Source organism: Rhagoletis pomonella, unplaced genomic scaffold, assembly GCF_013731165.1.
Source record: "Rhagoletis pomonella isolate Grant_MI unplaced genomic scaffold, Rhpom_1.0 Rhpom_scaffold_00004, whole genome shotgun sequence".
NCBI classification, from domain to species: Eukaryota; Metazoa; Arthropoda; class Insecta; order Diptera; family Tephritidae; genus Rhagoletis; species Rhagoletis pomonella.
The window spans coordinates 52,415,720-52,443,696 of NW_023458558.1; the positions used below are offsets into that span (position 1 = coordinate 52,415,720).

Consider the following 27,977-nt stretch of genomic DNA (forward strand, 5'->3'; position numbering starts at 1 on the left):
TCGCGCACCACAACGAGTGGAGATTCATATACTTAACTAGTGAGCTAAGGTGGATACCGGTGAAACTTTTTTTCTGCTCGCGTGCAATTCAGCTTTTATTGTGTGCTCATTTTTTTTAACTTTTTTGTTTTTTTTTTTTTTACTTTTGTGCCGCTGAAGCTGTCAAGTACTGGCGCTTCAATGTGTACGACTCAATGAAAAACGCTTTTCTTCGAGTTTGTATAGTTTTCGCCATTTCAACGTTTCGCTGCACATTCTAAATGCTTTGAAGCAGCCACAGGCAACAAACAGTGTCCCTCATTTACAACACCAACCACATTTGCTTTGCCAGACATATGCGTACATATTTGCATTTGTTTTTCCGTTTGAGCGCCGTTACTTATGTACGTCCATTCGTTGAAGTACCAAAAGAAGCAAATAAGTAAAACAACAACAACACCAAGTTTAACGCAAAAACCGTTAAACTTAGTAACTAAACTCCCTCAACGGCTGAGCTGATGACAATCTAATCGTACTTGTGAAAACTGTAAATGTTTTGTTCGCGAGTGTTTAACAGTTTGTTGTTGGTGAGGGGCAGCAATTAGAAAACCATTAACTGGAATTAAATTCCATCAGAGGTGACGAGCGGAAGCGTATTGTCGTTGTTGTTTTTGCTGCTCTGCTATCTTGCCGTCTTTTCTTCTTCGCGATCGGTAGCGGTCTTTTGTGTTGAATGCGCGTTGTTTAACGTTACGAAAATTGTGTAGTTGTTGTAGTCGGCATCTAATTGAAGGTGCGAGCATCCTTGAGGTGCAAACCAGTGACAAGTGTACGCAGCGCAAATAAATACACGTTCATACACAAAATTAATACAAACAAAAAAGTCGTAGTCAAGAAAATCGATTTTATAGTTTTAATTGCGCGTAAAAATCGAAAAAAAATCGTAAAAAAAAATACTGCTGACTTTATTGTGGATAGCGGAAACGAATTGGATAACATTGTTGCATAATTTTTGTGTTGACTAAAAACAGACGACGAGGGAAAAATAACTACGGAGCTATGATGGGATTTAAAAGCATAACCTGGACGTGCATTGTTGGTAAGTTATTTATAATCACCTGGCTGGACTTACGAAAAACAAACGCTTCGCGATTTACGTATTTAGTCTCAAGCATGTTTGGTTGAGGCATAAGTATCTGGAATTAATTAAAATAATTTTATTCGCACGGAAAGCTTAAGTTTGGGGCACTGAGAAAACATATAGCTAAATATATTTCTCTCAATATAAGATTTGATAACTATAACCAAATAAAGTGACTATAACCAAGTCATGTGTCGAGAGGAACATATATAGTTTACGTAATGAAACTTTTTTCTCAGTGTGGGCTAACACCACAGTACGTCGTTCAAAAAATGTACATTTTTTACAGCTTAGTAGTCCATTCAAATTACAGAAAATTTAAATTTTTTGCATGGTGTATTCAATTACACCATCCGACAAAATTGAACTTTTTTTGCACCCATGAAACAAGTCATTTCGTCAACTAAGGGTGAAAAGGTGCCAAGTCCATTTTGTAAAATTGTGCAACGAAAAATCGATGTATGTAGTTTCGTATTGCTTGCCATTCTGCATCAAAAACTAAAGTTTGAAAAAAATGGACTTGGCACCTTTTCAACTTTAGGTAGAGATTTATGATTTCTATGGCGAAAACAACCCTTAACAATCCCAAAAAGACAAAATTGCCCTGTGATATTTCGCACTTTATTAAACTTCGGTCCAAGATGTTTTGTTGTTGCAATTTCGAATCTGAATTCATGTGAAAAAAATTTCAGATTTTTGGGACATTTGATGTCCAAAGGCTCTTTGAGAGGCTGGTTGATTTTTACTGGATCCGCCCTTTTGAGTTTTTGAACACTAATCAGCTACTTAAAGCACCTTTGGATGTTAAAAAATCCATCCTCCACATTGTATACCCCATTTTGAATTTTAAGATGCTAGGACTCAAACTGATTTTTGGCGACTTGTTTTCTTGACGTTCATGCACATTTTCCCAGCAGAAAAAAATCAAAAAAATGATCGAACATAGGTAAATGAGCAACACCTTCATCAAAAAAAATAAAAATAAATAAAAATATGTCAAAAATCAATGGCAAGCCAAAGCATCTTTAGAGTTGGTGTACTAAAATAATAAACAATTATGAAACAATTATGAACAGTGTCTGTATATTTTGAGAATGACTTACAAGAAATGTTTGTAATTTCAGTATTTGTTAGATCGCATTATGTTAAAGGAGCTATTTGACAAGACCGATTTATTTTTTGACGATTTCTTCCTGCATCGATTATTATTATTTCGATCTGCCATATCTACTATGAAATCGCTGATAACTTGAAAACAGTGTCACAGTGAAACAGTCAACTCAACCTTTCTTAAACGTTAGTTTCCATACGCAGTAATCAAGTTTCCAAAGGATTTTGCTCCGCCCGGTCATAAATATTTTTTTAAATAAAAAAAATTTCCACCTGTTTATTAAATATAAAATTTTAAATGTACTATATTCCTACACGCAAGCGAGTTCAAGCATGAATGTTGTATTGGGAAGTAGAATTCAGCAACATTTTTTTTCTTTTCCTTTTAACCCATTAACTCATATTAAAAATGATTTTTTACCCATTTAAAAAAAATTCCAATTATAGGTATTAAAGTTTCCACAAAAACGTGAAGCATTAAGTTTTCCTAGGAGCCAACGAAAACGAAAATCTTTTGCAGATTAAGGTGGAAGAGTAAATGCATCCACAAAATGGTTTCTGTAGATTCCCAGCATATAATAAGAAATTTTCGATGAGAGGGAGCTAAAACCTTCCGTTATTTGATTGCCACGTAGTGATACCCCCAACCCAAAATGTCTATTTCCCTATGAAACAAACAATCTTTGAGCCCTAAAACTCAAGTTTGCGACTGGACTTATAATTTTCTAAAGTTTAACACTCTTTGCAAAAAATTGTCAGTTTACCAATTTTTGACCCTGCACTTCACTTGAACTTGAAAATGAGAGCACTACTTTTTTTACGTAAAATAAAGGATTTCCCCCAAAATGATTTTTTTTTACTAATAGAGCCCGGATAGTAGATCATGTTGCCTCGGAAAGCACGTGGAGAGGTTAGGGTCCCTGTAGAGGAATATTTCGAATATTTCGGCGGCTTTACCGACATACCCAAAGTAGGTATACGGTAAACTTTAGGTTTGGCAGACTCCATATCGTCAGCCAAACACTAACATATTGTGTAAGCGCCAAACTATTATTGTAATTATCTAGTTATCCCATACGAAATTTAAATGCCATTGGTGATCTCTCTACTTTAAGCATTAAAACATTAATTTTATAAGCACCTCATCAGGCATAAAAAAGTTTGCTAATTGGCATTCGTTTTTCGGAGGCGACATAAAAGAGCTACGGGACTGCTATTTTTGTAACGCATACACGAAATTGCAGAAGAAGCTAAGTATATAGATAGTATTGTCAAAGGTACAAGGTCACATAATTATTAGCAATAACGTGCATTATATAAATTTAAAATCTTTTCATGACGAAATTGTATGTAATGTCTCCAATTTACCATGGTTGTGCTGCAATTTCTCATACGATTTCATAAATACGATATGTACTTACTTGTATATGCATTCACACATAGTGTGTGTGTGTGTGTGTAGATCGACACACAATTTTGCTATATAAATTGCTAACTCACAATTGGATGACAGCAATTGATGCGAATTTCAAGGTTCATTCATTGATACCCTTATCTTAGATTTGGCATATTTTAAATGCCTTAATGGTGCTTTGATTGCATACATCATGACTGGCTTAATTATTGTATCTTCTGCCCTCACTTAAGTGCTCACATACATACATTCTTACATACATACATACATATGTACGTACGCACAAAAAAAAATTTTATTCATAAGGACGGTAAGACGTGAATTGCAAAAAGTTATGGCAAAGTGAAACTGAAATTAAAGCGAAATAAGAAATATTTTATATGAAGTAGAAAAATTAACAAGCTAGGAAATAAAAATGATGCAAATCGAAATAAAAGTTTAATTATGATAAATGCTTACAAAATTTTTGCGCTCATTAACATTTATGTAGTGGGAAATATGTTTGTAAGCAGCTTTTGTTTGGTTTTCGAGCAATTACTGCCTGCCCCATCTAATTACGCATGGAAAATTGATTCTAAGCGCATCTGCTGTATGTATGTAAATACTTTATTTAAAGCTGCCACTTCTGCTGAGAACTGCTGGAGTTTGAAGGTCATACGAATTGAGTGACTACATAGGTATATTTAGCACAGTCGTACATATCTAGACACTTCATCTGAAATGGGGCTTAATTAGATTTTAATGTATTATGAAATCTCATTTATTTGTTGCATGATATATTTTTGGTGTTCTTGAGGTTATCTATTACATCATTTTGCAAGCAATTAACCAGGCTTTTTTTTTTTTTGAATGAAATAATAAAGATACATAAGTATATAGATAACTATGTCTTAGAATTTCTGTTCATGAAAAATTTTCAATAGCTTCATGGAAGAGATGGGCATGTTGGTCCTTTTGTATTTGCTTCCTTCGTTTGAATACCTCGAGGGCCGCCTCATCGCATGACGCTGTTGCCCGTTCTTCTACGCCATGTTCAGTGACTTTCAGAGTCAGGATGCCTAATTTAGCACTAGAGTTCCTTAACAAAGGAACTTTTTCGAAAATATAACTGTCAATAGTAAACTCGGGTTAGGTTGGTGTGAGAGTCAGCGCAAATAACCAACTCACTTAGAGCCTGAAGGTCCATTGTGTTACCACTGCCAAACACGGAAGCCTCAGTGACTATTCTTCATAGAACCATTTTGAAGTTCTTATAAAGCGTAGGATGGGCTTTATTTATTGGCTAAAGTAAGGCCTACCTAAAAAGTCTGCCCTCCTATAGGCCAGAGCTGGACAACTACAGAAGAAGTGCTCCACGGTTTCTTCCTCTTCCTCATCCCTGCAACTTCTGCAATATTCGTGTGTGCCTGCCAAATAGTCAATGACCGCTTACACAAGCCGTGACCACCGTCCTTTCGTCCTTTTCTTATCTAGCCTTGACCTGTTAACCTCATGGATCATGCTATTTCGAAGTTCTAATTTGCAGGTTGCCATGGTTATCGAAATTATGCCTCTGTTTTCACAAAGGGGGAGATTGGTACCTGTCCTAGCTAGCTCATCGGTCCTGCAATTTCCTTCAATATCTCTATGTCCCGGAACCCATATGAGGCTGATCTTGAATATGGCGCTAATATCGTATTACCATATTAATGGCCGCCTGGCTGTTAATTGTAGTCTTCGGTTCGACATGCGTACTACGGTACACAGCCACCTCTTTTACAGCCAAAACTTCTACCTAATAAACACTGCAGTGATCCGGAATTCGGACGGATAATTCCACTCCTAGTTCCTTAGAGTAAACTCCGTAGCCAACCCTATTGTATAGCTTGGATACATCTGTGTAAAAATTCACCTTCTCCATGGTCTTGCTTTGTTTTATGGGAGTGTGTCTAAATTTTTGAAATACGTAAATCGGCATAAGGAATATGTACATACGGCTATTGAGACCACTTGCCCTGGAATGTACATATATGGAATGTACATACATACACATATCAGATCGCTTCCATTTGAGTTCAGTGGGTTAATTCCATATACATACATATGTACTCTCAAAGATCACATTGTTGCCAGTTCAACTAGCGTAATGTACTACATATTTATGTTACTGCAAATGTATGTATGTAGTTGTTTGTGCAACTGTTCGAATTTCATAATATCGGATGTTAAACCGGCAAATCGGCAAATGCAAAGTATTGTTGCGCGGAAAGATGATATTCGCCAGTTTGAGTGGATTTTGTAGCCACATTCAGCAAATGAAGCAGTTTTTCATTATCAGTGGGCTGCAGACTGCAGCCAAGAGCAAACACATATACAAAAAATTTAGAAAACAATGCTTATAATAACACAGCTATTAGGATTTACATATTTTTATTAATGTTTTTAGTTCAGTCTATGAAAAAATTTTCTAACATTCTATTTACATATAGCATAACATTAAAGCTTAATTGAAAATAAGTAAAGCAAATTGACATTAACAAATTTTTTTATTAAAGAGCTCTTGTTTCTTTGTCTTAGCTTCCAATATGATAGAGCATTAAAATATCGTTGAAGGTCTCAGATGTCCACAGAATTTACATAGATCAGCTAAACACCGAAGGACATACTCATTAAAAATAGCAAGTCTTGACCTTTCCAGACCGGGACAGTGGCAGATAAAGTGCCTAAACTCTCCCCCTAATATACGGCGTATGAGTAACATTATATCCTGCTCTGAAAATGTTGTACTACTACGACGTACAAAACCAGAAACTGAGTAATAATTTCGGTACGATGTAGTTTATATGACTGCTAATAGAGAGTTTAGGGTCAAATACACTACCTAGGTCTGTAATTGTATTAACATTTGCCGGATTTTATTCGAGATGCTATACGCCGCATAGATAATCTAGCAGGACGAAACTTTTAACACGTTTGCGTTGAAAGGCGTATATATAGACGAAAAAATATATTTTTAATTAAGCTTTTTTTTTTTTGTGTAGGTATGTGTATAAAAAGAAATTTTTTGGTTTAAGTATAAGTAGTCTGGTATCCTCATAAAATCGCTTTAAAACGTTATCTGTAAGTTCATTTCCCGTTTGCTGAACCAGTTTGCGATGAAAACTGAGCATGCACGAGCCCTTCAAGCGGTCTTCTTGCATTGTTGATCGTAGCCAAGTTTTGACATGCCGAAGTGTGCTGCATGACCTCTCAATGGACGCAGTTGAGTATGGCAAAGCTTAAAGGATTTGAATGCCTTCGTTAATCTGCGGATAAAACATAACCGTCTACTTATACAAGTCTATCAAATTAACATCTGTGTTCTGTTTTCCTTGCCACAATGAACGCAAGCGGAAGCTCTACTTCTATTAAAAATCAACGCGAACTCTTAGCCAATTGCAACTTGCTCTTTATTGTACTAAAATTTAATGATAAATAAAACTGCATATCCAAAGTTTTTATAAAAAGAAAAAAAATTAATTTTGGTGAACATTTTTTAATAATATTTAAATTCTTTTTTTTTTAATTTTTTCGTTCTGAGAGAACCCTACAATTGTTTTCACCTAGATTTTATTAAGTAACATTTAATAACTGGAATAGGAAAATCCAGTTTTTCATTTTTTAATAGAAACAAACAAAAATTCAAAAATGGGGCTTAACTATGTAGTCTCTTGTAAATTTTATTAGCTTTCAATTAAAAAAACAATTCTCAAATTGAGTGAAAAATTAAGGTTCCAGTTAATTAAGAACACAAAAAAACCAATTTTGAACCACTGTGCGATGGAACGGTGAGCTGTATGAGCTTCCCAACGATAAAGATATATAGTGCAGGGAATAAAAATCCTGTGGCTACGCTGGCTTGGCCATGTCGTTGGAATGTATACCGACGCTCTATTAAACTCGGAATCCGCTGGTGGTAGCAAAGTAAGAGGGATGTTCTCACTGCGTTGGAAAGTGGAAGTGGAGATGGAGTCGTCTTTATTTGGCATTTGAAACTTGCGTCATATAGCACAGAAGAGAAACCACTGGCGTGCTCTTTTGGACACGGCCAAAATCGCTTAGGCGGTTACAGTGCCAATTAATAAAAAGGAGAAAATGTAAAATTTCTTGAGTCGTGAGTAACCGTAGCGTTTACTGGTGCAAAAGGCAAAAAATGGGCATTCATATAAATCCTAGAGTGGAACGGCCTTCTTATTAAACATTCCTACGAAATTGTATTAGGTCCGAGTACCGCTTTTAAGACTTTCATATCTAGTATTTCATCCCACTAGATTCTCCATTCGAACCACTGTGCGATGTATTGCGAGCGTTAATGATTTTTGCGAAAGTTATGTAAAAGCAATTTTTTACGTTTAAAACTCGTTTTCGAACTGGATGCCGAGGTAGGTCGATATTTCACTCAGTCATCGATATACTACATAGTTACATTTTGAGATTTATCATTAATACATTTTCTAATTAAAGAAATACCATTTATCTGCCATTTTTTGCAAACAATCTTTTCACGCTACATTAACCAAATTTCTAAGCTTTCAATTGAACAAAGAATAATAACGCGACCAATCCCGGGGATACGACAGATACCTTAAAATTCTACAAAAATTAAAAAAAGAATACTCGTTGAAACCCGCTATTTTCGTTCCATTTAAATTGAACTTTGCTTAATAAAATTATTTAAAAAAATTCTCAAAGTATTGCATTAATACCTTCTGTATGTGGATCCATCACTACTATTTAAGAATACAATGCAGAAAACTTAAAACCGTCACGACCTTTCTGGAGATCGAAAATTTTTTTATACGATCGCTGTGCAAGTTAGAAAAGTGAGAAGGACTGGGAAATAATATTTGGATTGTTCTCTATCGTATGTGACTAATTTTTTACCTTTTCTTCAAATTTTGTCATATTGGTTTATGGCCGCCTAGCTCGTTCAAATACCGTTATGTGCACCGTCTTAAAAACGAATGGTTTGAGAAGGTTTTTAAATACAGAGGAAAAGAAATCTTATTGCCTCAATGTAACTATTCACATATAAGTCGTCTCATAATCTTCAAAAATAAATGGAAAAACTGTTTAATGATTAAACTTTAAATATTTTTTTTATTTACAAAAAACATTGTACATACATGTGTACATATACTCGTGAAGTGATTTCCTTTACAAAATTTCAAAAATATTGCCACGCTGTAATCGAAGCATTACACACCTGTAAATAGCGCTGCAAGCATTTGTGAAATGTTTGATGTCATGTATGAATATGTGTACAGTTAATTTGTCTGAAACGTCAATTTGATTGCCTCTATCAAAATTTACAAATCTTTGACACGCTTATACCAATTACTTGTACTAGGGAATGGCATGAAAAAACACTAGCTAACAAGTTAATGGAACAAGTTTTGGCTATAAGAGGTAACCAAAATTTGGGCAATTCAAAATAACTTTAGTAAAATATTTCTATTACTCTTAACGTACATATTAAATGAAAAAAGTCACAAGAAAATTTGGCATATTTAATTTTCATAATGTTTATTATTTTTAATTTGAAACAAATTTTGCAATTTGCAGATTTTTTTGAAGAAATGCTAAACACTTTTTTAATAGGTTTCATTATTAATAAAAAGTTATTTTGATATGCATTTGACATCAATAGACCAATTCGTTCGATTCATTGTGAATAGATGAAATTTTTGAGTTAAGCTGCAGGCTGATAGATGATGCTCTACGGAGCCCACATCTATGATGTTATGACACATCTGGTTTAAATTAGTTGAGAGCAGATCTAGCTCACTTTTCCGACTGAAGTGACCACTGAGTACGACTAGTATCTATGACAGATGAATTGGTTTCACTTCTAAAGCAAGGAGGGCTTTAGAAGCCACTCTCTATGACAGTATTACAATGGCTTCATGGCGGCCTCAGTGTGGGTTCCTTTCAACATTGTATAGGAGCAGCCATCTCTTATCGATTATTGCTGTAAACTAGTGTAATTAAAATACCAGCAAACACACGTAAATTTGTATTCATCGTTCATTGCTTGTTCGCATCAAACACAGCCCCAGGTGATCAGCCAAAGCAGGTGCCGCACCAAGTAAACATTGATTTCGAAGGCTAGGCGTTGCCAATCCATTAAATAAACAACAATGAAGAGGCGAGAAAAACTCACATTCACACGACTAATGTGCTTCCATATATAAAAAGACAGATGCTTGATATGTTGAAACAATATGTCGGATAGTCAGTTACCACACATCGGCCGGCCGCGAAGCTTAGAGCGCCATCATAAATGTTAATAAATAATTTAAAAAACTATTTCGGCATTCTACTGTGTCTACTTAGCGTGGCTGTCAATCATGATATGTAGCCTCAAATATACATTGCATATTATTTAATAGACAATTCTTTGAATATCTAACAACACTTCACAGCGACTATGGTTTAATGCATTGTTTTGGAATTTCTTCACGGGCGTTTGGGGCGTAAGTAATTACGAAAATTCAAGGTGGCGAAGAATCTGCAAAAGAAATACACTTAATATGTATTCCCAACAATTAAGCTTTGAAAAGCTTAAAAAGCTTCATTCGTTCATTTTTTTCTTGTTATTTTAATTATGCAATGAAAATATTTTTAATCAATTCCTTAATGATGTGAATCTTTTGCTTACTGTCTTACCAATTTCATTCACCATTTATGTTGGGCGTATGTTAGTTCGACTTTTTATTAAACTTATTTTCATGTTTTTCGTGCCATTTAACTTGGCTAATGACTATCATGGTAGAGCGCTGTGCTTTGACATTAAGCTACATATCTCCTAAAACGGAAATTAGTCAACCAACATTGTTTTTTTGTTTGTGTTTTTTTTTTAGTTTGCGTTTTGATTTATCACTTGTTTTTGTGTAACATCATCATAATTCCGAAGAGTTTACGCTATTAGTTCATTTTTTTTTTTATTTCTTGGATGTTAATCCGAGAAGTTGTAAATTTGGATTTTTTGCTGACAGTCATAATACTTATGTCAGCAGTAATGTGTGAATACAAATAGCTATTATTTTACTGAAATTAAGCTATTTGAGAAATAAATTTACTTGTGATTAATTACGTTTGTTCCAAATTTTCGATTGTACATATGTTTATCAAAAAAATAAGTAGATGGATATATGTATCTAGTATGTGGCACTCATTAAGAAAAACATCGAAAATTTGTGAAATTATACAAAACCAAGCTAACATCCATTATAAAAGCTATTTGTATGCTACTGAAAGAAACGATAAGGAACGACAAAATCATATTTCCTTATGTCAGATGATTATGTGATTTGGTTGTAGTAGTTTCCTTCAAATTCTATTTGCTTAGGGCATCTATAAAAACCGTGAATGAAAAACTTAATTTCTCATCCGTGCCCTTTAAATACTACCGGCATGCACAATTGCTATGCAATTCATGGCAATGACTATTATTTCCTTTGGATTACTCGTGAGAGTTGGTAAGTGTATTTTTCTACGTACTGAGCTGGATTTGCCACGCACAAATAACGACAATTATATCATAAAATCAAGATCTTAAAATCAACTTATTAATAGTGTTCATATGTATGTATGTATGTAAAATGTATACTTAGATTAATCGAAAGCTTTTTCTGTCTGCAGTCTTATGCAAATTAGTTTTGTGACACTACACAAAAAAGCTGCTTTAGTATTTTTTTGATTCTTTCAGTGAATAGGCACATCCTTGTGTGTATAGCGAGTGTAGTAGAGTTAAATACTAAACTTGTACTTAAAACCTCTTTTAAAATTTTAAAGGACTTTAAGAATAGAGTAAGAATGGGCAAAACAGGCGCTCTTTTAATTGCAAAAAATGCATAAGTTGAGGGATTCTCAGATCCAGGAGTCCGTAAGCGGTAAGCGGAAAATTACAAAAGCCATAAAAATCGCGAGATGTTCTCTATATAATAGAGACGTTGTAAACCAGCAAAAACAATTAAAAGGCTACATAGTTAAAAAAAAATTACATTTGGGAGATTTTTCTCTGTTCTATTCTATCAACTTGAACACATACATTTGTATGTATGTATGTATATTGTTGAGTTAATGTGAACCTAGAACTTAGCTTAAAGAATAATGCCATACTAGCCCAAAAGGGAATTTTCACCTCGAAGCAAATAATAAATGTTAATTCAAGGATAACGAAAAAATGTAATCGATCGATTTCCTAAGCTGAAGAAACAAAAATACCTATGTAGGTAAAAAATATACGTATCCAAAAAAAAAAAAAATGTTTACAACTTTCCACGAAATTTTCAATTCTTTAATTTCCTTTCTATTTACCATCCATCTTACTTGACACATCTTTCTTTTAATTTAAAACACAGGAAAATTAAGAAAAAAAATCTTCAACCTTCTGTATTAAAATCTCATGCGCTAAAGTGTTTGAAAATGGTGTCGTTTTTTTTTTTGCATTTTCAAAAAGTGGCCACATGCTTGCGTTATATAGGACACAACCGTTTATTAACCATCTAGTGCATATGGCCTTCTGCAGGCGGGCATTACTTAAATGCTTATAAAATATAAATCTAACATTTTAGCATCAATATGAAGAAGGCGTCCCTTTACCTTTCTCATTCACCTCAGCTTTAGTATACGTGGTAATGTGTTAGCTCTTCATATTTAAACGATTTTTTCAATTGTATACAAAATAGGTGGTATTCAGTGCGAAAAAAATATTTTGCGAAGAAGGTGGTTTTTGTTCACTAATTAAGAATATATATAATTCCAATATTCGATAAAAAACAATTCGTAAGTAGTCTGAGGTATGCAGAAGTCAAAAAAAATATTTAAGAGTTTTAATTTTTTGCTTGTGTAACCGGCTTCCGCGAAAACTGTCTACAGGCGCGCATATTTGCACTTTTGGATCCATACGAATGAATTTTATCTCTTTATTAGATTAATGTCACGTTGGCAGCGTAATCATGAGAAAAGGAATTTAGTTTTTAGGGATAATTCGAAATTTCAAACTTTTTTAGAAAAAAATTTGACACTCAGTTTTGTAGCCCTATAAATTTTAATATAATTCCTGCATCTAAATGAGAATTTTGGAAAAAAATGTCACTTACGTTTTTTCGGCGATTAAGGCTCAATATGGTCCACATACATATGTGTTAAAGACGACCTACTGTTTACTGTACTGTATACATCTTGTTTGGTCGATGAGGGTAGTACCGAAAAATGGCCCTCTACAACTGTACGGCCTTTACCAGATTGCGAAGTGACAGCTTTGGGTTAGACTAGTTTTCGTATTTTATTTTTACACCAAATATTTTTTTATTATGCACATGCTCATTTACTCAAATATTTGCATAATAACCCAAAAACCCGATTGAATTGATACTCACCATGCAGGAAATGGAGGTGCCTATTCGCCTATCACGCGGAAACCATACAACATTTGATCACAAAACGAAGCATGATATAATAAGTGGTCCCACATTATTATCTCAAAATGTCAGATTTTAGAGTTGTGACACAATTTTAAATTAAATGGGTGAATTGTTATCGCTTCTACATATATGCAACATGCAACAACATTTTAGTATTTATAACTTTAATACGAGTACTAAGTAAATGGAGGATATTTCAAAAAAATAAATACAAGGCTGCTCTGTATATCTGAGAAAAATTCTGAATACATCTGCTTGCAAGCATTTTCGACGCGACAAGTTTTCTTCATTAAATGGCCTAAATAAGCGCGCACAACACAAATTTACACACTTGTATGCACAGATAGATATTCACCAACTTTGCATTAAAACTCATTAAACCAGTTTAATTGAGCAAAAACCAATTCATCGACAAGGCCATCTGCCGCAATCTACGCAACGGCTGCAGCAGAAGCCACTGTAAAAAACAGATTATAGTTGTAACTTTCAAAGTAGCAGCTAGTAGGTACATATACATATATTTTTTGCCAAAAACCTACCAACTACAATACGAATGCGAATACGAATACATAAGCTATTACTTACATCAAAACAAGATCACAATGAAACAATAAAAAAAAATTTATAATTTTATTTGTGTCGTTTTGTCGTTGCAGCAATACTCATAGCGTTGGCCACTTGCATTCTGGGACAAGCGCAGCTGGACTATCGCAAGCCATGGCCAACTTACAGCCTGCAAAATATGCCGCAGACGCGATTCACATGCCACGACAAGATACTCGGCGGCTACTATGCAGATGCGGAGACTCAATGTCAGATGTTCCATGTGTGCGTCAAAGTGGCTGGAGTGGGGGTAAGTGTACAAACATACATACATACATATGCACATAAAGACAATGTGTGCATGTGATGTTGCCGTATAAAACACATGCATCTAACTGAAAATCGAAACGAGTTAATCGAAGTGTCTATTGCACCTTTAACGGTAGCAATAGTGACAACGAAACGCATTGTGGCACTGAAATAAAAATAATAAAAAAAAAATGAAAAAATTACAATAAAAGTGTTAGATGCAGGCCATTACGAATTGCATTCTATTGCGCTGCCATCGATGCCCTCATGACATCTCTAAGCATTATATGCAGTTGAGACATCGAATATGCCGTAGTTTCTGAACATCTATGTATATATTTATGTACTTTTAGTTGTAAGCCGCCATTTTGGTTTGGCGCAGTGCTTGCCGATGAATGTTGCTGATGTCGCTGATCGCCGATTTCAACGAAATCGTTAAAAGCGCAGAATGTTAAAATAATTGAAGTGGCAACTAATTTGAAAATATTTGACAGAAAAAGAGAACTTCGTTCATTAGTAGAACCAGCGGACCCGACGAAGTTCGTTCCGCCTAAAACCATTTTTTTTTTTTTTTATTTAAACCTTTTGAACCAACATTTTCATAAAGAATTTACGTTCACAACGCACAGTGTTCCGACTATATGGAGACAGGTGAAAGAAGTGAGGGTCAGTTGATCACAAAAGCCGATTGGGCTTAGAGAGGGAAAAGTGTAAAAGTCATATATACAAAATTGCACGTCATTTACTCAGTATACGGTTTTATAGCCAATTCAATTTTTCAATTTTAGTCTCACAAAGTCCAAGTTTGAAGCAGCTGGGACCAGGGCCGTAGCCAGTATTTTTTTTTTTTGGGTAAGGGGGTTCTGGCAAATTTTTTTTTAATTTCACTTTTATTTCAACATATTTTGATTAAAAGAAAAATACTGATAAAAATAAAATTTTTCATAAAAACTGGGTTGAAATTCCTGCCCGTATTTTGTTTGTAAGTCAAATATTTATAAGTGCTACTATGATAGCATGGCCGAGTTATTATAGCCAACTTATGTACAGTAGTCGAAAAAATTACAGTCGCACCAAATTTGGACAAGTTTTAAAATATTATTTTTGTTGTTAAATGATTTCGGTCAGTTTTTTATAGTTCGTTCTTTACCAACATCCGTATAAATACAAGTTTAAAGGCAGTGTCACACGATTGGTTATTGGCCAAAATTTGGTGTCGATTGATTTTTTAGAATTTTTAAAAGTTCGAAATTTGTTTTTTGATTTTTTTTTTTTTAATACTGCACAAATGAGTAGTCTACTTGCCAACAGAGTTATGTGATTTTATAATAGTGAGCCATAAATTAAAAAAAAAGTCTACAACAACAATTGAAATCCAAATTGTATATTTCTCTTTGTTATTTGAAAATTTGGATAAACAAGAGCCTAATAACATTAAAAAAGAATATCGCAGTGTGGTAGTTTTTTTTTACGTATTTTACTAACCTTCAGACGTAGAGTCCATTTAGGTTTGCTTGATTTCCTATTCTTTAACTACATTTATACGTTAATAACTTTTCGCTTTTTAAACCAATAATGTTGTGCTTTTGAGAAGGTCACACTACAAATGAATATAAAGAGAGGATTTTGGGTACAGGTCGCTACCGTGAACAGTTTTCGCTTCTTACGCAGAGCTGGGTAAATGCAATTACATTACAATTACAATTACATTCCTCAGTAATGGTAATTAAGATTCAATTCCTTCAGTTCACAGCAAAGGAATCGATTACTTTTTCAATTCCTTGAAGTAATTTCAAATGGAATTGTTTTTTTTTTCTTTAATTCCATTACAAGGAATTTCATATTTTAATTGGAATAAATTACGTGCTAGTAATGTTTTTTTTTTTTCTAATTCCTTTGAAAGGCATTGGAAATGTAATTGATTTTTTTTCGAATTCCATTCCTCAAAGTAATTTAAAAAGTTATCGAAAAATGTATAAAAAAAAGTATTTTACTGTTGAATTGCAAGAGCTTTGTTAAATTTCTTGGTTGCTAACTGCCTTGAAAAAATAACATATACGTAGTATTACTAGTAGTATTACTAATTGGACCTTAAGAAAATTGAAAAACTTAAACTGTGGCTGTTCAGTTTATAAGGTAGGTGGTGTGAACTGAAGGAATTGATTCCTAATTACAATTCCTTGTAAGATGTAATTGGGAGTAATTTAATTCCTAAAGGAATCATCACGACCCAGCTCTGTTCTTACGTGATCCCTTAAGCTAACTCAATGTTAAAAAGGGCCTAGAAATTTTATTTTCTCGAATTTTGGCCGCACGTTTGGGATTCGGCCGCACTGTGGGACGGTACATTTGCAAAAAAAAAAAAATACTTCTGTCGCCGCGATACCAACTAATTAGTTTAGTTGCCTTTGGCGCTGAACCTATTTAAGATCGTGTTTCTTTTTCAACTGTAATCAATTCTTTAACGAGTTAAAGAGTGGAGGGCGTGGTGATTGCCACCATATAGTGGAAACACTCTGCGACATCAGGTCTTACTTTGTACATCAGAAGGCATATTTTCCGTTGACATTCCATTGCACTGCAGTTGCGTGTGATTCTCGTAGTTAAGGTCGTCCTGCATACTGGTTTTCAAACTAAGAATGTACAATGCCGAAGTATTCGAACTATTTATCTTCGAAGCAATCGATTCATAATCGCAAAATTAATATCAGCGCTAAATCTTCTCATTTTGTATTTTTGATCAAGATTCGTTAATATCTTTTTCATATCCTGCAAATGTAAATGGAAACCTTAAGGATTTACTCTAACCAAACCTACATAAATTCTTAGCATTGATACAATTTGGAACTTGGGCAACAATTTCAATTCTATTATGGATAAACCATTTTCGGGAAATTGATAATTGTCGGTATATTTTTTTATGTTTAAAAAGTTTCCTTGGGCAGAGACACCCACCAACAAAATAGACATCTCAGTAAGATGATCCGTCTAGAGTGACGTATAAGTCCCCAACTCTTTCTTAGTTCAACTTCTTGTATACTAATAGGTTTTCTAATTTCCCGGGTCCCAGTAGAGATCGACTGCATTCTGCCAAATGCAGATATATTGGTGGGTTTTGCAATTGTGGACAAAGTAGGCTTCCATGCTTTGATGGGCGCAACTGGCCCGATTGGGAGCATTTTTTTAAGTTTTCGTTTTCAAAACCCGTTTGGAATATGAAATCCAAACAATTTTTAAACACGTATTTCTATAAAATTTTAAAATTTTTTATTTAAAATTTTGATTTCCAAAAAACACGCACCAATCGATTTTCTTGAAAAAGTATCACTCATTCCGCAACATTTAAGCCTAGTCCCATAAAGGGATGATAATTTTTTCCTCTGTAAAGCAGAGTTTTTATCTTCTGAGAGTTCTTGGCGTTGAGTCGGACAAAATTTTTGAGCTTTTCATTAATATAAACATTCGAAAAAAATAGATCCCATTGTTTTCCCAGTATAGCACCAGGTTTAAAAGTTGCTGAATGAGTGACAGTTATTTTAGAAAAATTTTCAACAAAAGCGATCAGTACGTGTTTTTGGAACATCAACATTTTATATACAAAATTTGAAAGTTTATTGAAATACGGTTTTGAACAACACACCTTCCGGAATGGCCCTCGGTAAGCGAATTCTTTAACACATAAGATTTGACTAGCTCTAAAATTAACTAACCCTTGTCGAGCCCAGGCCTGTGAGTCGCGGAGAACTCGTTACGAAGTGACATCCTTCTGAAAGCAGAGTCGGCATTTTACACACCTATTCGGTGAAATCATAGTTGGTTGAGACCAGTTAGGTACCCAGTAGTGTGTTCGATTAGTCGCCTTTTTCCAAAACCGGTTATCGAATTATTCGAAAAATTGCAATTTGAAAAAAACCCGTTTCCGATTTTGAAATTTGGAAAAAACGGTTTTATTTTGCATAATTTTCATACATTTAAAATGCTTATTTTGGTATGGAGTAATGATCAAAAATTGCAATAAAACTATTAATTATTAAATATTCAGATTTCATTTACAAAAGAGCAAAGCAGAATAACTTCAAAGCTTTTTAGATCAAAAGTAAAGCAACTAAATATCGTTTTGTCTTATTTTAACTTTCATTTTAACTTTATTGCATTTTTTACTTTTTTCCGGTTTAGTATGTGCCTACTGCCACTCGGTAGGTCCATGGTTCAATTAGTGGTCCCAGCAACAAAAACAAAAAACTATTTCAATAGCGATTGCACCTCGGCAGACAATGGCAAACTTCCGAGTGTACTTCTGTCATAAAAAAAGCCTTTTCGGAGGGGGAGTAAAAGTGTAGATCTCTCCATTTATGTCACAACATCAAGAAGCAGAACACGAATTGGAGGAGCAGCTCGGCCAAACACGTAGAAAACGCTTAAGCACCAAACATTAATTTGTTAGAATCAAATATGATAATACCTACTGTTCATTCCCAAATAGCCTAGGATATAATTTTAAAATTATTTAAAGGTTTCCTTTAAAGCGGAAAAAACGTTGAAAACTTCGATAAACCCAAACTTTTGAATTAGGGGTCAAGACTTTACTGAATTAAAAAATCCGGTTTGTTCGATAAAAAATACGGTTTATTCGATATTCGAAGATTAAAAATACCCTATACATAACCAAAAAAAAAAAAAAACCGGTGAAAACTGGTTTGCAAATAACGAGTCCATCATCCTAGTATCCTGATGCCATTTCTATGTACTAGAATAATATTATTTCGATTACATATAAGAGTAGCCGAAGAATCTGACTTATTTATGGCCACCACCGCTCCCCACTCATTCAGTCGTGGCTGTCGAAGAAGACCAACTAACACGATTCACTACTTATTAAACAAGAATACTAAAAAAAAATATAAAATATTTGTATCATTTTACTGCATTGAAACATAACTTAATCGTAGTGCCTCATTTTATCAAAAGTCAACGAAACTCGCCTCGTTTTTTTAATCGCCAAAAATAGCCTCTTCTTCATCTGCGGCATCAAAGTCGTGACTGCAAGCATTTTCCCATTTGTCAGCCAAATTCAAGACAAACAGTAATACAAAGGCCTAAGTAAATTAAAAACTAAAAACGCTCCTACAGCTTTGTGACAGAAAATTCAGCAAGCGCAAATGCTTGTGAATGACCTTTAGAGCCAAAAGCAAATAAGTTTATTTTTATATTTGCACCAATAGATACATACGAGTATAGATAGATATGTATTAATTTTGCCTCGACTTTACTAGTCAAATGCCGATTCTCAACTGGGTATAAAATAAATAATCGGGAACATCAGCGCATAGCGAAGCAGTGTGTGTGAGTTTGTAAACCGCTTCTAGCGTTCTAGCTGAGTTGTCGTCTACCTTCACTGGCAGTTTCACATTTCTGCAGTGCGATTTATTTATTTTTGTTTGTTTTTCTTTTTTATTGTCAACGTTTTTTTACCGTTATTGCATCTTAAATTAATTTAAATGTAAGTACATTTACAAAACTATCCGGCAGTGCTTGAGCTTGTTCATAGAAAATCAGCACAGCTGGTAATTTAAGCTGGTCACATAAAGAGCGTTGCACTGGAACCACAAATTCGGATTTTATTGGCACCCAAAGCTAACGGTAGCTAAGAGTTTGAATCTAAGTAGCAAAATACCTATTACTGTATATTCATACAATTATATATAGTATTATGGACATATGTGTGTATATTAGGGTGGTTCAAAATTTGCATGTAGAAAAGTAATGTCGGAGTTTTTTAAACTCTCACCCCCTAGGATTGTTTTATACCCCAAAAAAAAATACACCGCAAATTTTTTTTGTTTAAAATCAAAAAATATTTAGAGCTCACTCGAGGTGCTCAAAGTCTTCCATGTATGTATGTATTTTATATTAGGAAAACAACCTTTCTCACAAATGGCATAGAATTCTTAAAAATCAATATTTTTCATCCAGGAAACTCTGTTTCTCTCCAGGAGATTCCCAATTATAATACCCAGTTATTTTTAAGCCATTTTTTCACAGTATCTATATTTTATAGGTCTGCCAAACCCCTTGCAAATGCTAGAAAATGCAATGGGGGGATAAACGAAAAAATTGTTAGTATTAAAAAATGGTTAAATAAACAACGGAGTCTTATTATTGGCAGTCTCCTGAAGAGAACCACAGTTTTCCGAACGAAAAATACTGATTTTAAGGAATTCTATACCATTTCAACGAAAAGTGGTTTTTTCCCCCCTATATAAAATATATGGAAAACTTTGAACGCTTTGAGCGTCCTCTAAAAATTGTTTGATTTCAAAAATAAAAAATAAAGGGATGAGAGCATTAAAATTCCGACTTTACTTATTTTGGACCACCCTAGTGTACATATATGCATACATATTTATATACATAGGTAAGCATGTTCTTGACGTGTATTTTAAGTGTATGTCACAACATTTATGGGTATGTTGCACATTATGTACGAGTTATACACACATACTACATACATATATGTATGTATATATGTAAGTACATAGTTGTGTATAAATGTGAATAGTTATATCTGTTTGTGGAAAGAATCCCACAGCTTTTGCTGCATTCGCAAATGGCAGAGTTCAACTCAAGCGCTGATTATACATTGCAAAAGCTTATTATTCTGTCTTTTTTTTCGCTCCGCAATTTTTGTTGTTCCGGCTGATTATAAAATTTATGATGCGCTGTAATGCAACATAACTGCAGTATACTCGCATACGGATTTACATGCATATGAAACTATGTACGGCTGTATGTATATATATGTTTGGTGTCTAGCCTTAGGGGTATGAGTAATCATATAGTTATTTTTAAGTAGTCCATTGTGAGTTCTCATAAAGATGCCAATGGAAAAAATAATTAATAATAGGCATGTACATCAGACGGGGTCAAATAAAACGAATGTTTTGTTTTTCTTTCGGTCACGTATGAAAATTTCGTTGTCGGTCACATAAAAATAATTGTGGCAAAATTTCAGTCGTCTATTAACACTTTTCCGAAATGAAAATTTTTAATTAAAAAAATTTTTTCCCCGTTTTTGTAGCCCGTTATATTTTAGTATAATATTTAAGTACAAGTTTTAAGTAGCTAGGACTTATCGTTGATTTTTGTATTTTTTTGTATTTGTTTGTTGACGGTGTCAGTCATTTTCTTCCATTCAAAGTGTGTTCGACGACTTGTTTATATGGAAAAAATTAATGAAACCTTCAAAAAATCCCAAAATCCTAGCTACTTCAAACATGCAAGTAGCATTTTAAAATTGAATGGGCAACAAGGTTGTGTGTTTTAATTGTTTATTAAAAAAAAGTTGCAAAGAATTTTTCACATTAAAGATTCTTATTTTTGCGAGCGCTAACTGAAAAAAATATAGAAATTTTGTCAACAATTTTTTTGTGACCTTCAACCCAAATACATAAATATTTGGCAAAAAATTGTAGTTTTATTTGACACAGTTATGTACATACAGTCAGTCAATAAAGTTTAGGTACAGCGAATTTTTTACAATACGGGCAAATATTTATATTTATATACAACAAAAACCCCAAAAATCAAACTTCCAAACCATGTGCAAAATTAAAGAAAATTCTGCAAAATATCATTCAAATATTGCACTTTTTATTTACGCTCTCTAGAAAAAAGTTGAGCATGCAGTTTTTTAGCCCATTCAATTTTAGTAAATAAAGTGCAAGTATGAGAAAGCTAGGTCTTGCCATTGATTTTTGGGAGTTTTTTTTTTTTGTTGAAGGTGTCGCACATTTTTTCCATATAAAAAATTATCAAACATTATTTTAACGTGGTCCAAAGTTATGCGATAACATCCATAAAAAAAATATAATATTCCAACGAACTGATAACCTCCTCCTTCTTTTGAAGTCGGTTAAAAAGCAGTATTCTTCTTTCTTCTTAACTGGCTTCAGAACTGCTCCTCCGTTTAGGCCGTGACCAAAAAACTGCGCCAACTGCCACTCTCTTTTGCGAAATTGCACCAGCTATGAATAGCAGTGCAGACAGGTCCTTGGACAGGTCCGAACTTGGTCTGTCCATTTGGACCTTCGACTTCTTCTATGTAGGTACTCTGCTGTCACTGATATCAAGCCAAGAAAAACTAAACACATAAAGACTATTCGCGATCCGGTGCAAATGGCCTAGCATCATTGCATTGCAAATTTGTATTGCAAATTATTTGCAATACACAAACAAAATACACGCATTTGCATTTGTCATGGCTTGACAAATTTGCAATACCTAAAATCCATAGCATAAAAATGCTATGCATTGCATTCATAAACAAAACCAAAGCTGATGCACAAAAATTGTTTTGCAAAAGCTTTACCATGACAGTTTAATAAAGGTCGCTCACAATCCATGGCATATTTCTGCAATTGCATAAATTTGTCAGCTCTTATGCACCGAATCGCGAATAGCCCTATAAACTTTACTTTAGAAAATCTCTAACCATTTTTATTACAGTCCAATGTGATTGCAAATAATTCGTCCAAAATTATTAAAACTTATTTATGCTACAAAAATTAATTTGCGAAATTTCTCCACACAGGTTCAGGACTTCCGCTTCTTGTGTCCCAATGGCACTGCTTTTGATCAGGAGGCGCAAATATGTGCTGATTGGGGTGACGTCGATTGCGAGTCCTCTGTGCTCTATTACGGTAGCGACAACTTTGATCTCTACCGCTTAGGTTCCGGATTCGAAAGTAAACGCGCGCCACTTGCTGAGGAGGAAGAAGCCACATTCCATTTACAGCGTGCAGAAAGTGGTAAGTACTTAACATTGGATGCATAGTAGGCAGGGAAAAAAGACATCCGTTCTGTACAATACGATTATATTTGTTTTTTAAAAGATTTAAAAGAAAATTTAAAATATATATTTTTAGCCCAGTAAAGTTAGTTCAATAAATAGGGGTACGCTCACAACATTTCGCATTGAGCTGAAAATTGGTATGAATGGTGGGAAGGCTATTATAAATGAAATGTGAGAAGTTCCCATCGATTCCAAATCCGCAAAAAAATTTATTCGTGGTCAAAGGTCACATAAATTGGGGTTTCGGATTTTCAGCCAAACCTTAAAGTGGACCATAAAAATAAATGTCACAAAAGTGTAGATTATGCAATTACCTATAAAAACTTTTTTGTTCCTAGCAATTACCATTTCGGAGATATAGCGATTCAGAAAGCTGTGCTCACCATAATACAGTGGAAATTAATTATTAATTTTAAAATTCTGAGTGTGTTGTTTTTGTCTACTCGAAAAAAGTTTATTGATTTTTTTTTTTAATTTCGCCTTGATCGTGCTGAGTTAAATTTTTTTTCATACAAAAAATTTGTCGAACAAACATGCATTGAAGAAAACCCGTGTACAAATTACCAAGGTCCACTTAAAAATATTAAACATTTTTTTTTAGAAATTCTTATTAAAATATTTGCAATTTAGATGAAACTTCGAAAAATTACGATGAACTGCACTTAAAAAAATAAACCTAAAATGTCGCGCGCCTATTTATTTTTCCACCACTATATGTACATGCGGATATTTGAAGCCTTTTATTTTTATATACATTGAATTGTCATATTTTTGTAATATGTATTTATATCCCTTAGCATTAAACAAATTGAACGATTTGAACCGAACAGAACCGCAGTTTAGGAATACTCATGAACCGGTTCTTGACCCGGTACAAGCTTTTTCTAAATGGTTCGAACCACTGAACTGAGTCGCACCGTTTTTTGGAGTGGTTTGCAGCCATGGTTTAAAGGGTAGATAGCTTTTAAAACCTACTTGAGAAAACGGCCCTTAAACTGTTATTTTTATACGCAAAAATAAAGCAAAAATTTGAATGAAAAAACTTTAGTCAAATATTAATTGTTATTTCTTAAAAAATATAAAAAAATATTAACGAAAAGATATAAGTCGAATATTAACTGTTATTTCTTAACGAAAAAATTAAATCTAAAGCTAGCTTTAACAGTTGTTTTTAGCCGAAAAAATTAAAGCCAAATTTTAACTGTTAATGTTTGATCGAAAATATCGAAAAGTTAAAAGTCAAATTTAAACTGTTATTTTTTAACGAAAACAACAAAAGACAATTTATAGCGAAACAATTTTAGCCTTATAAAACCGTTATTATTTAACGAAAAATTTAAAACCAAAAGCTAGCTTTTATTTTATATTTTCGGAAAAATTAATGTCAAACTTTAACTGTTATTTTTAGCCGAAAAAGTAAAAGCCAAATTTTAACTCTTATTGTTTGGTCGAAAATATCGATAGCATTACTTATCGATTTTTTTTTTTTTTTTTTTTTTGGAAATGAGGATACAATTTATGGTAGGTAACTAAAATAAAGTTATTTCAAGAAATATTAGCAAAACTTTAGACTAACGGATTTTCATCGTATACTTAGTACCTTTCCGGATAAGCTAACATGCATATTCTGCTTCAAGAGCTATGCGAATAGTGAGTAATTTAGTCAAAAAGTGTTAACATTATTTTTGTTAAAAAAATGCATCAATATTTATCTATGCCTAAATTTATGTTAGTCCAATACCAGGTATATTCAGTTAAATGCTGTAAGCGTCTCTGTCTGCCACTAATTAAATTTAATTATGCAATATTCATCATAATTATGTCATAACTCTATGGCTTTCTTCACCAACAGGCGATATCCGACGTTCAAAGGAGACACGCATAGATCAAAAGTCACGCCCCGATCAACCGCCAAACTATTCAAAACATTTTGGCGCAACACAGCAACGCAACACTTTCCACAATAATTATGCGAATTCAAATGCCAACAATAATGAATATCAAAATCAGCCAGCACAGGCAAAGAAGATTGAAACGACACCAGCGCGCCGACCCATTGTTAATTATTATACACCAACTTCATCTACAACAACACCAACAACAACAACAACGTCCACAACCACGGAACGCTATTTTGATGAGTCAAAACGTAAGTTGTGCAAAACTTAATTAATAGGCGCTCTATCTTTGCATGCACATATTTTCTTATGGTACCTAAATTTATTTGATACTTCTATTCATTTGCAGAAGAGTACGACGACATCTTTAAAGGTTCCCATAGTTCGCATTTCTTTGCGAATCGCAATGGTGGGCGTGAGGATGATTTCATTGATCATCCAGTGAAGACGAAATTCAACGATTTCATTGACTACAACAAGAAGACCACAGCTGAAATATCCACTACCGGCAAAACACGCGCGCAACCAACACGCCCGAAGCGTATTCAGCAACCTAGCACAACAACTAGCAGCACAACAACATCAACATCTGCCGTCACCAACGCACCCAAAACTACAAAGAAGGTCACACTGCAGACCTATTACAACATCAGTTCCTATGATGTTACGCAACAAAAGCCCAACACCTCTCCATCGCCAGCCGCAGTCGCACCCGCAATATCTACATCAACAGCGACCTCTACTGTCCGCCCTACTTACAACATCCCCAACCGTTTCAGCTTCAGCTCGATCGACTACCAAACTCAAGAGAAAATTGAGCCTACTACGTACAACCCATCCAGCAGCATTTATCGTATTAAGAGCACGACACCAAAGTACACCGAGCTGAATCGCGATAATGGCGGAAGCGCGAGAGGGCGAAGCCCGAGCCCAAATACATACCTGCCTAATGAGTCGACGAAGAGCCACAATAAACCCACTGCCACAGCGCGTAAGTCGCAAAAATTGGAACGCACACAACAAAAGTTAGCTGCACGCAACGCCTCTTCCGCCGCCATTTTGAATGAATTCGACGACTTTCCGAAGATAAAACTGCAGCAGCCGCAGCCATTCCAACCTACTCTAACCCTGCAGCCGTCACAGGCAACACAACCGTCACACCGTCCAACATCAGTTGGTCAGTATCAAGAGCCACAATTTTACCGCTCACGCGGCTCAACGGCCGAAAAGTCGCTACGACATGGTAATCAAGAGCCAGCGCCTTTTAGCGGCCCCCAAAAACAGCGTGGTACTACTAGCCCAACTGCCGCTGTTAGCACGGCGAAGTCTACGACGAATCCTGAGACGCGCCCACGTGGTTTCGCCAGTCGCGGCAGCATCAACTACAAGGCAACGACGCAACGTGAGACAGACTACTATGCGCCAACTACCAGCACCACTAAGAAATTCTCCACGCTTGTGCCGAAATCACAACAGTCGATTACACCGACCACTTTCAAGCCCACCACCTATCAAAAGCCTTTGGACACATACTATTATCAAACACAACAAACTGCGCGGCCGTCCAGCAAGACGACCAAGCAGCCTAGCATCGCAATCAATAATTTGACGCCCTCTACCGCCAATCCGTACATCGATCCCGATGAGGATGATGGTCAATACCATCCGGAGTTATATGAGATCGACTTTCCACGTAATCGCTTCAATCTACAACGCTCCTCTACATCAACGTCTACCACAACAAAAACCACAACAACGGCGCGTCCACATAGTTACAATAATGATTTTCAGAATCCACAAAAGCACTTGAAAACTCAACAGCAAACTGCGTTCCGTAAACAACAGGAGCAAGCGGAACCTGTTGACTTGAGCGATGAGGATGAACTTTTCAAGACGGCACATTCGCTGAATTTCGGTGCTGCCAGCATTAATAAACTGCGCGCAGATATCTTTAAAGCGGAGAAGACTTCGCAACAATACAATTCACAGTACAGTCCAAAGGTGGAGGTATCAAGCGCGAGCCCAGCGACATCAACTGCGTACACGACTACCACGCCCAGCACAACCTTCAATTACTATGCCTACTCGTCGACAACTCAGCCGACAACTAAACTCTACTCTTCAAGCAACAGCATCCCATCCACTACGGCTGCGCCATCGACCACAGTGACAACGAGACGTCCAACTACATTTGCCACAACGCCCTATACGCTCGTCCACTCGTCCACACCGAAAGTGACCAAGAAGCCGAAGAGCAGCAAGTCTTCGGCAAAGAAGGGAAAGAAAGTTAAAGGCGCCTCAAAACGTCCACCACACGCTGATGAGGATACCAGCTACGATTATGCCTACTACGATACGGACACGCTGAGCGAGTCACCGCAGGAATATCCCGAGTACGAGATTGCTGAGTTCGTAAAAACGCGCAGGAACTGAAAAAGTGTTCAGAGCGTTCAGAGAATTTACACAAACACCAACAAATATACTTCATAGTCGCGCCATTAATTTTCAATACCCCAGTGTCATTAAGCACAAACAGCTAAAGCGTGGAACCGTCACACAACTTTACTGCTGACTTAAATGTAATAAAAATTTCAAAATCCTTGAAAATAGTAAGGCTTGAAGTCGGTGCCAGTGCCAGAGTTTTTAAGTGTCACATAAACTTCATCAACCCACTGTCTTTATACTACTCCCCACTGCTCATTGAACGATTATCTTTTTTTTTGTACCCAATCAAATATTTTGTAATATAATTATTTTATTTTGCGTGTTTCTAGTTATTTTTGAAATAATTTAAAAGAAAAATACGCGATAACTGCCGCAGTTCATAGTCCTTAGACAAATACTCAACATTTTAAGTTAAAAGTTTTTGAGCATTATGAAGGTGAAAATGTTTATTACGGTTTATTTTTGAAAAAATACGCAATTTTAATTTCTCTCTTTTTAATTTTTTTTTGAACTAAATGTATTTTTATTTATGCATATGAATTTTACGAAATCAAAATAATTTTTATACTTTTTTTACTTTTACTTAATTTTTTTTACAAAGAATTCACGTTGAGTTAAGTACATAAGTTCGATATGGCAATTTATTGTAATGACAAAGTAAATGTATTTACTTTGTAAGTTTTTGCTGTAAATAAATTTTAATAAATATTTAAAATAAAAAAATGAGTCGTTTACTTTTGGCAGATAAGGTAATTTACTTTATAGAAATAATTTAAAACTCACTTGAAAGCAACTATTCATGTGACATTGGAAAAATTGCGAAGTTTTGTGTTCCATT

General features: G+C 34.8%; 1 protein-coding gene across 3 annotated transcripts; it reads left to right on the forward strand.

Moving 5' to 3' along the window:
- On the forward strand, positions 1-27,665 carry LOC118737769 (mucin-5AC). 3 transcript variants are annotated; one of them, XM_036468517.1, is made up of 6 exons: positions 1-49; positions 747-1,078; positions 13,750-13,946; positions 22,536-22,752; positions 24,649-24,945; positions 25,044-27,665. In XM_036468517.1, exons 2-6 carry the CDS (start codon positions 1,039-1,041, stop codon positions 27,125-27,127), a joined length of 2,835 nt encoding a protein of 944 aa, XP_036324410.1. In that variant the 5' UTR covers positions 1-49; positions 747-1,038; the 3' UTR covers positions 27,128-27,665. The 3 variants fall into 3 exon arrangements, with proteins under 3 accessions (XP_036324410.1, XP_036324411.1, XP_036324409.1); XM_036468518.1 differs by having other exon boundaries at positions 21-39; XM_036468516.1 differs by lacking the exon at positions 1-49 and having other exon boundaries at positions 416-1,078.
- The last annotated feature ends 312 nt before the right edge of the window (positions 27,666-27,977 follow it).

Excerpts from the sequence above, each read along its gene's own strand:
- LOC118737769 (XM_036468517.1), top strand. The coding sequence starts at position 1,039 with ATGATGGGATTTAAAAGCATAACCTGGACGTGCATTGTTG. Across the intron at positions 13,947-22,535 it reads TCAAAGTGGCTGGAGTGGGG|GTTCAGGACTTCCGCTTCTT; the intron begins GTAAGTGTACAA and ends TTCTCCACACAG. Across the intron at positions 22,753-24,648 it reads TTTACAGCGTGCAGAAAGTG|GCGATATCCGACGTTCAAAG; the intron begins GTAAGTACTTAA and ends CTTCACCAACAG.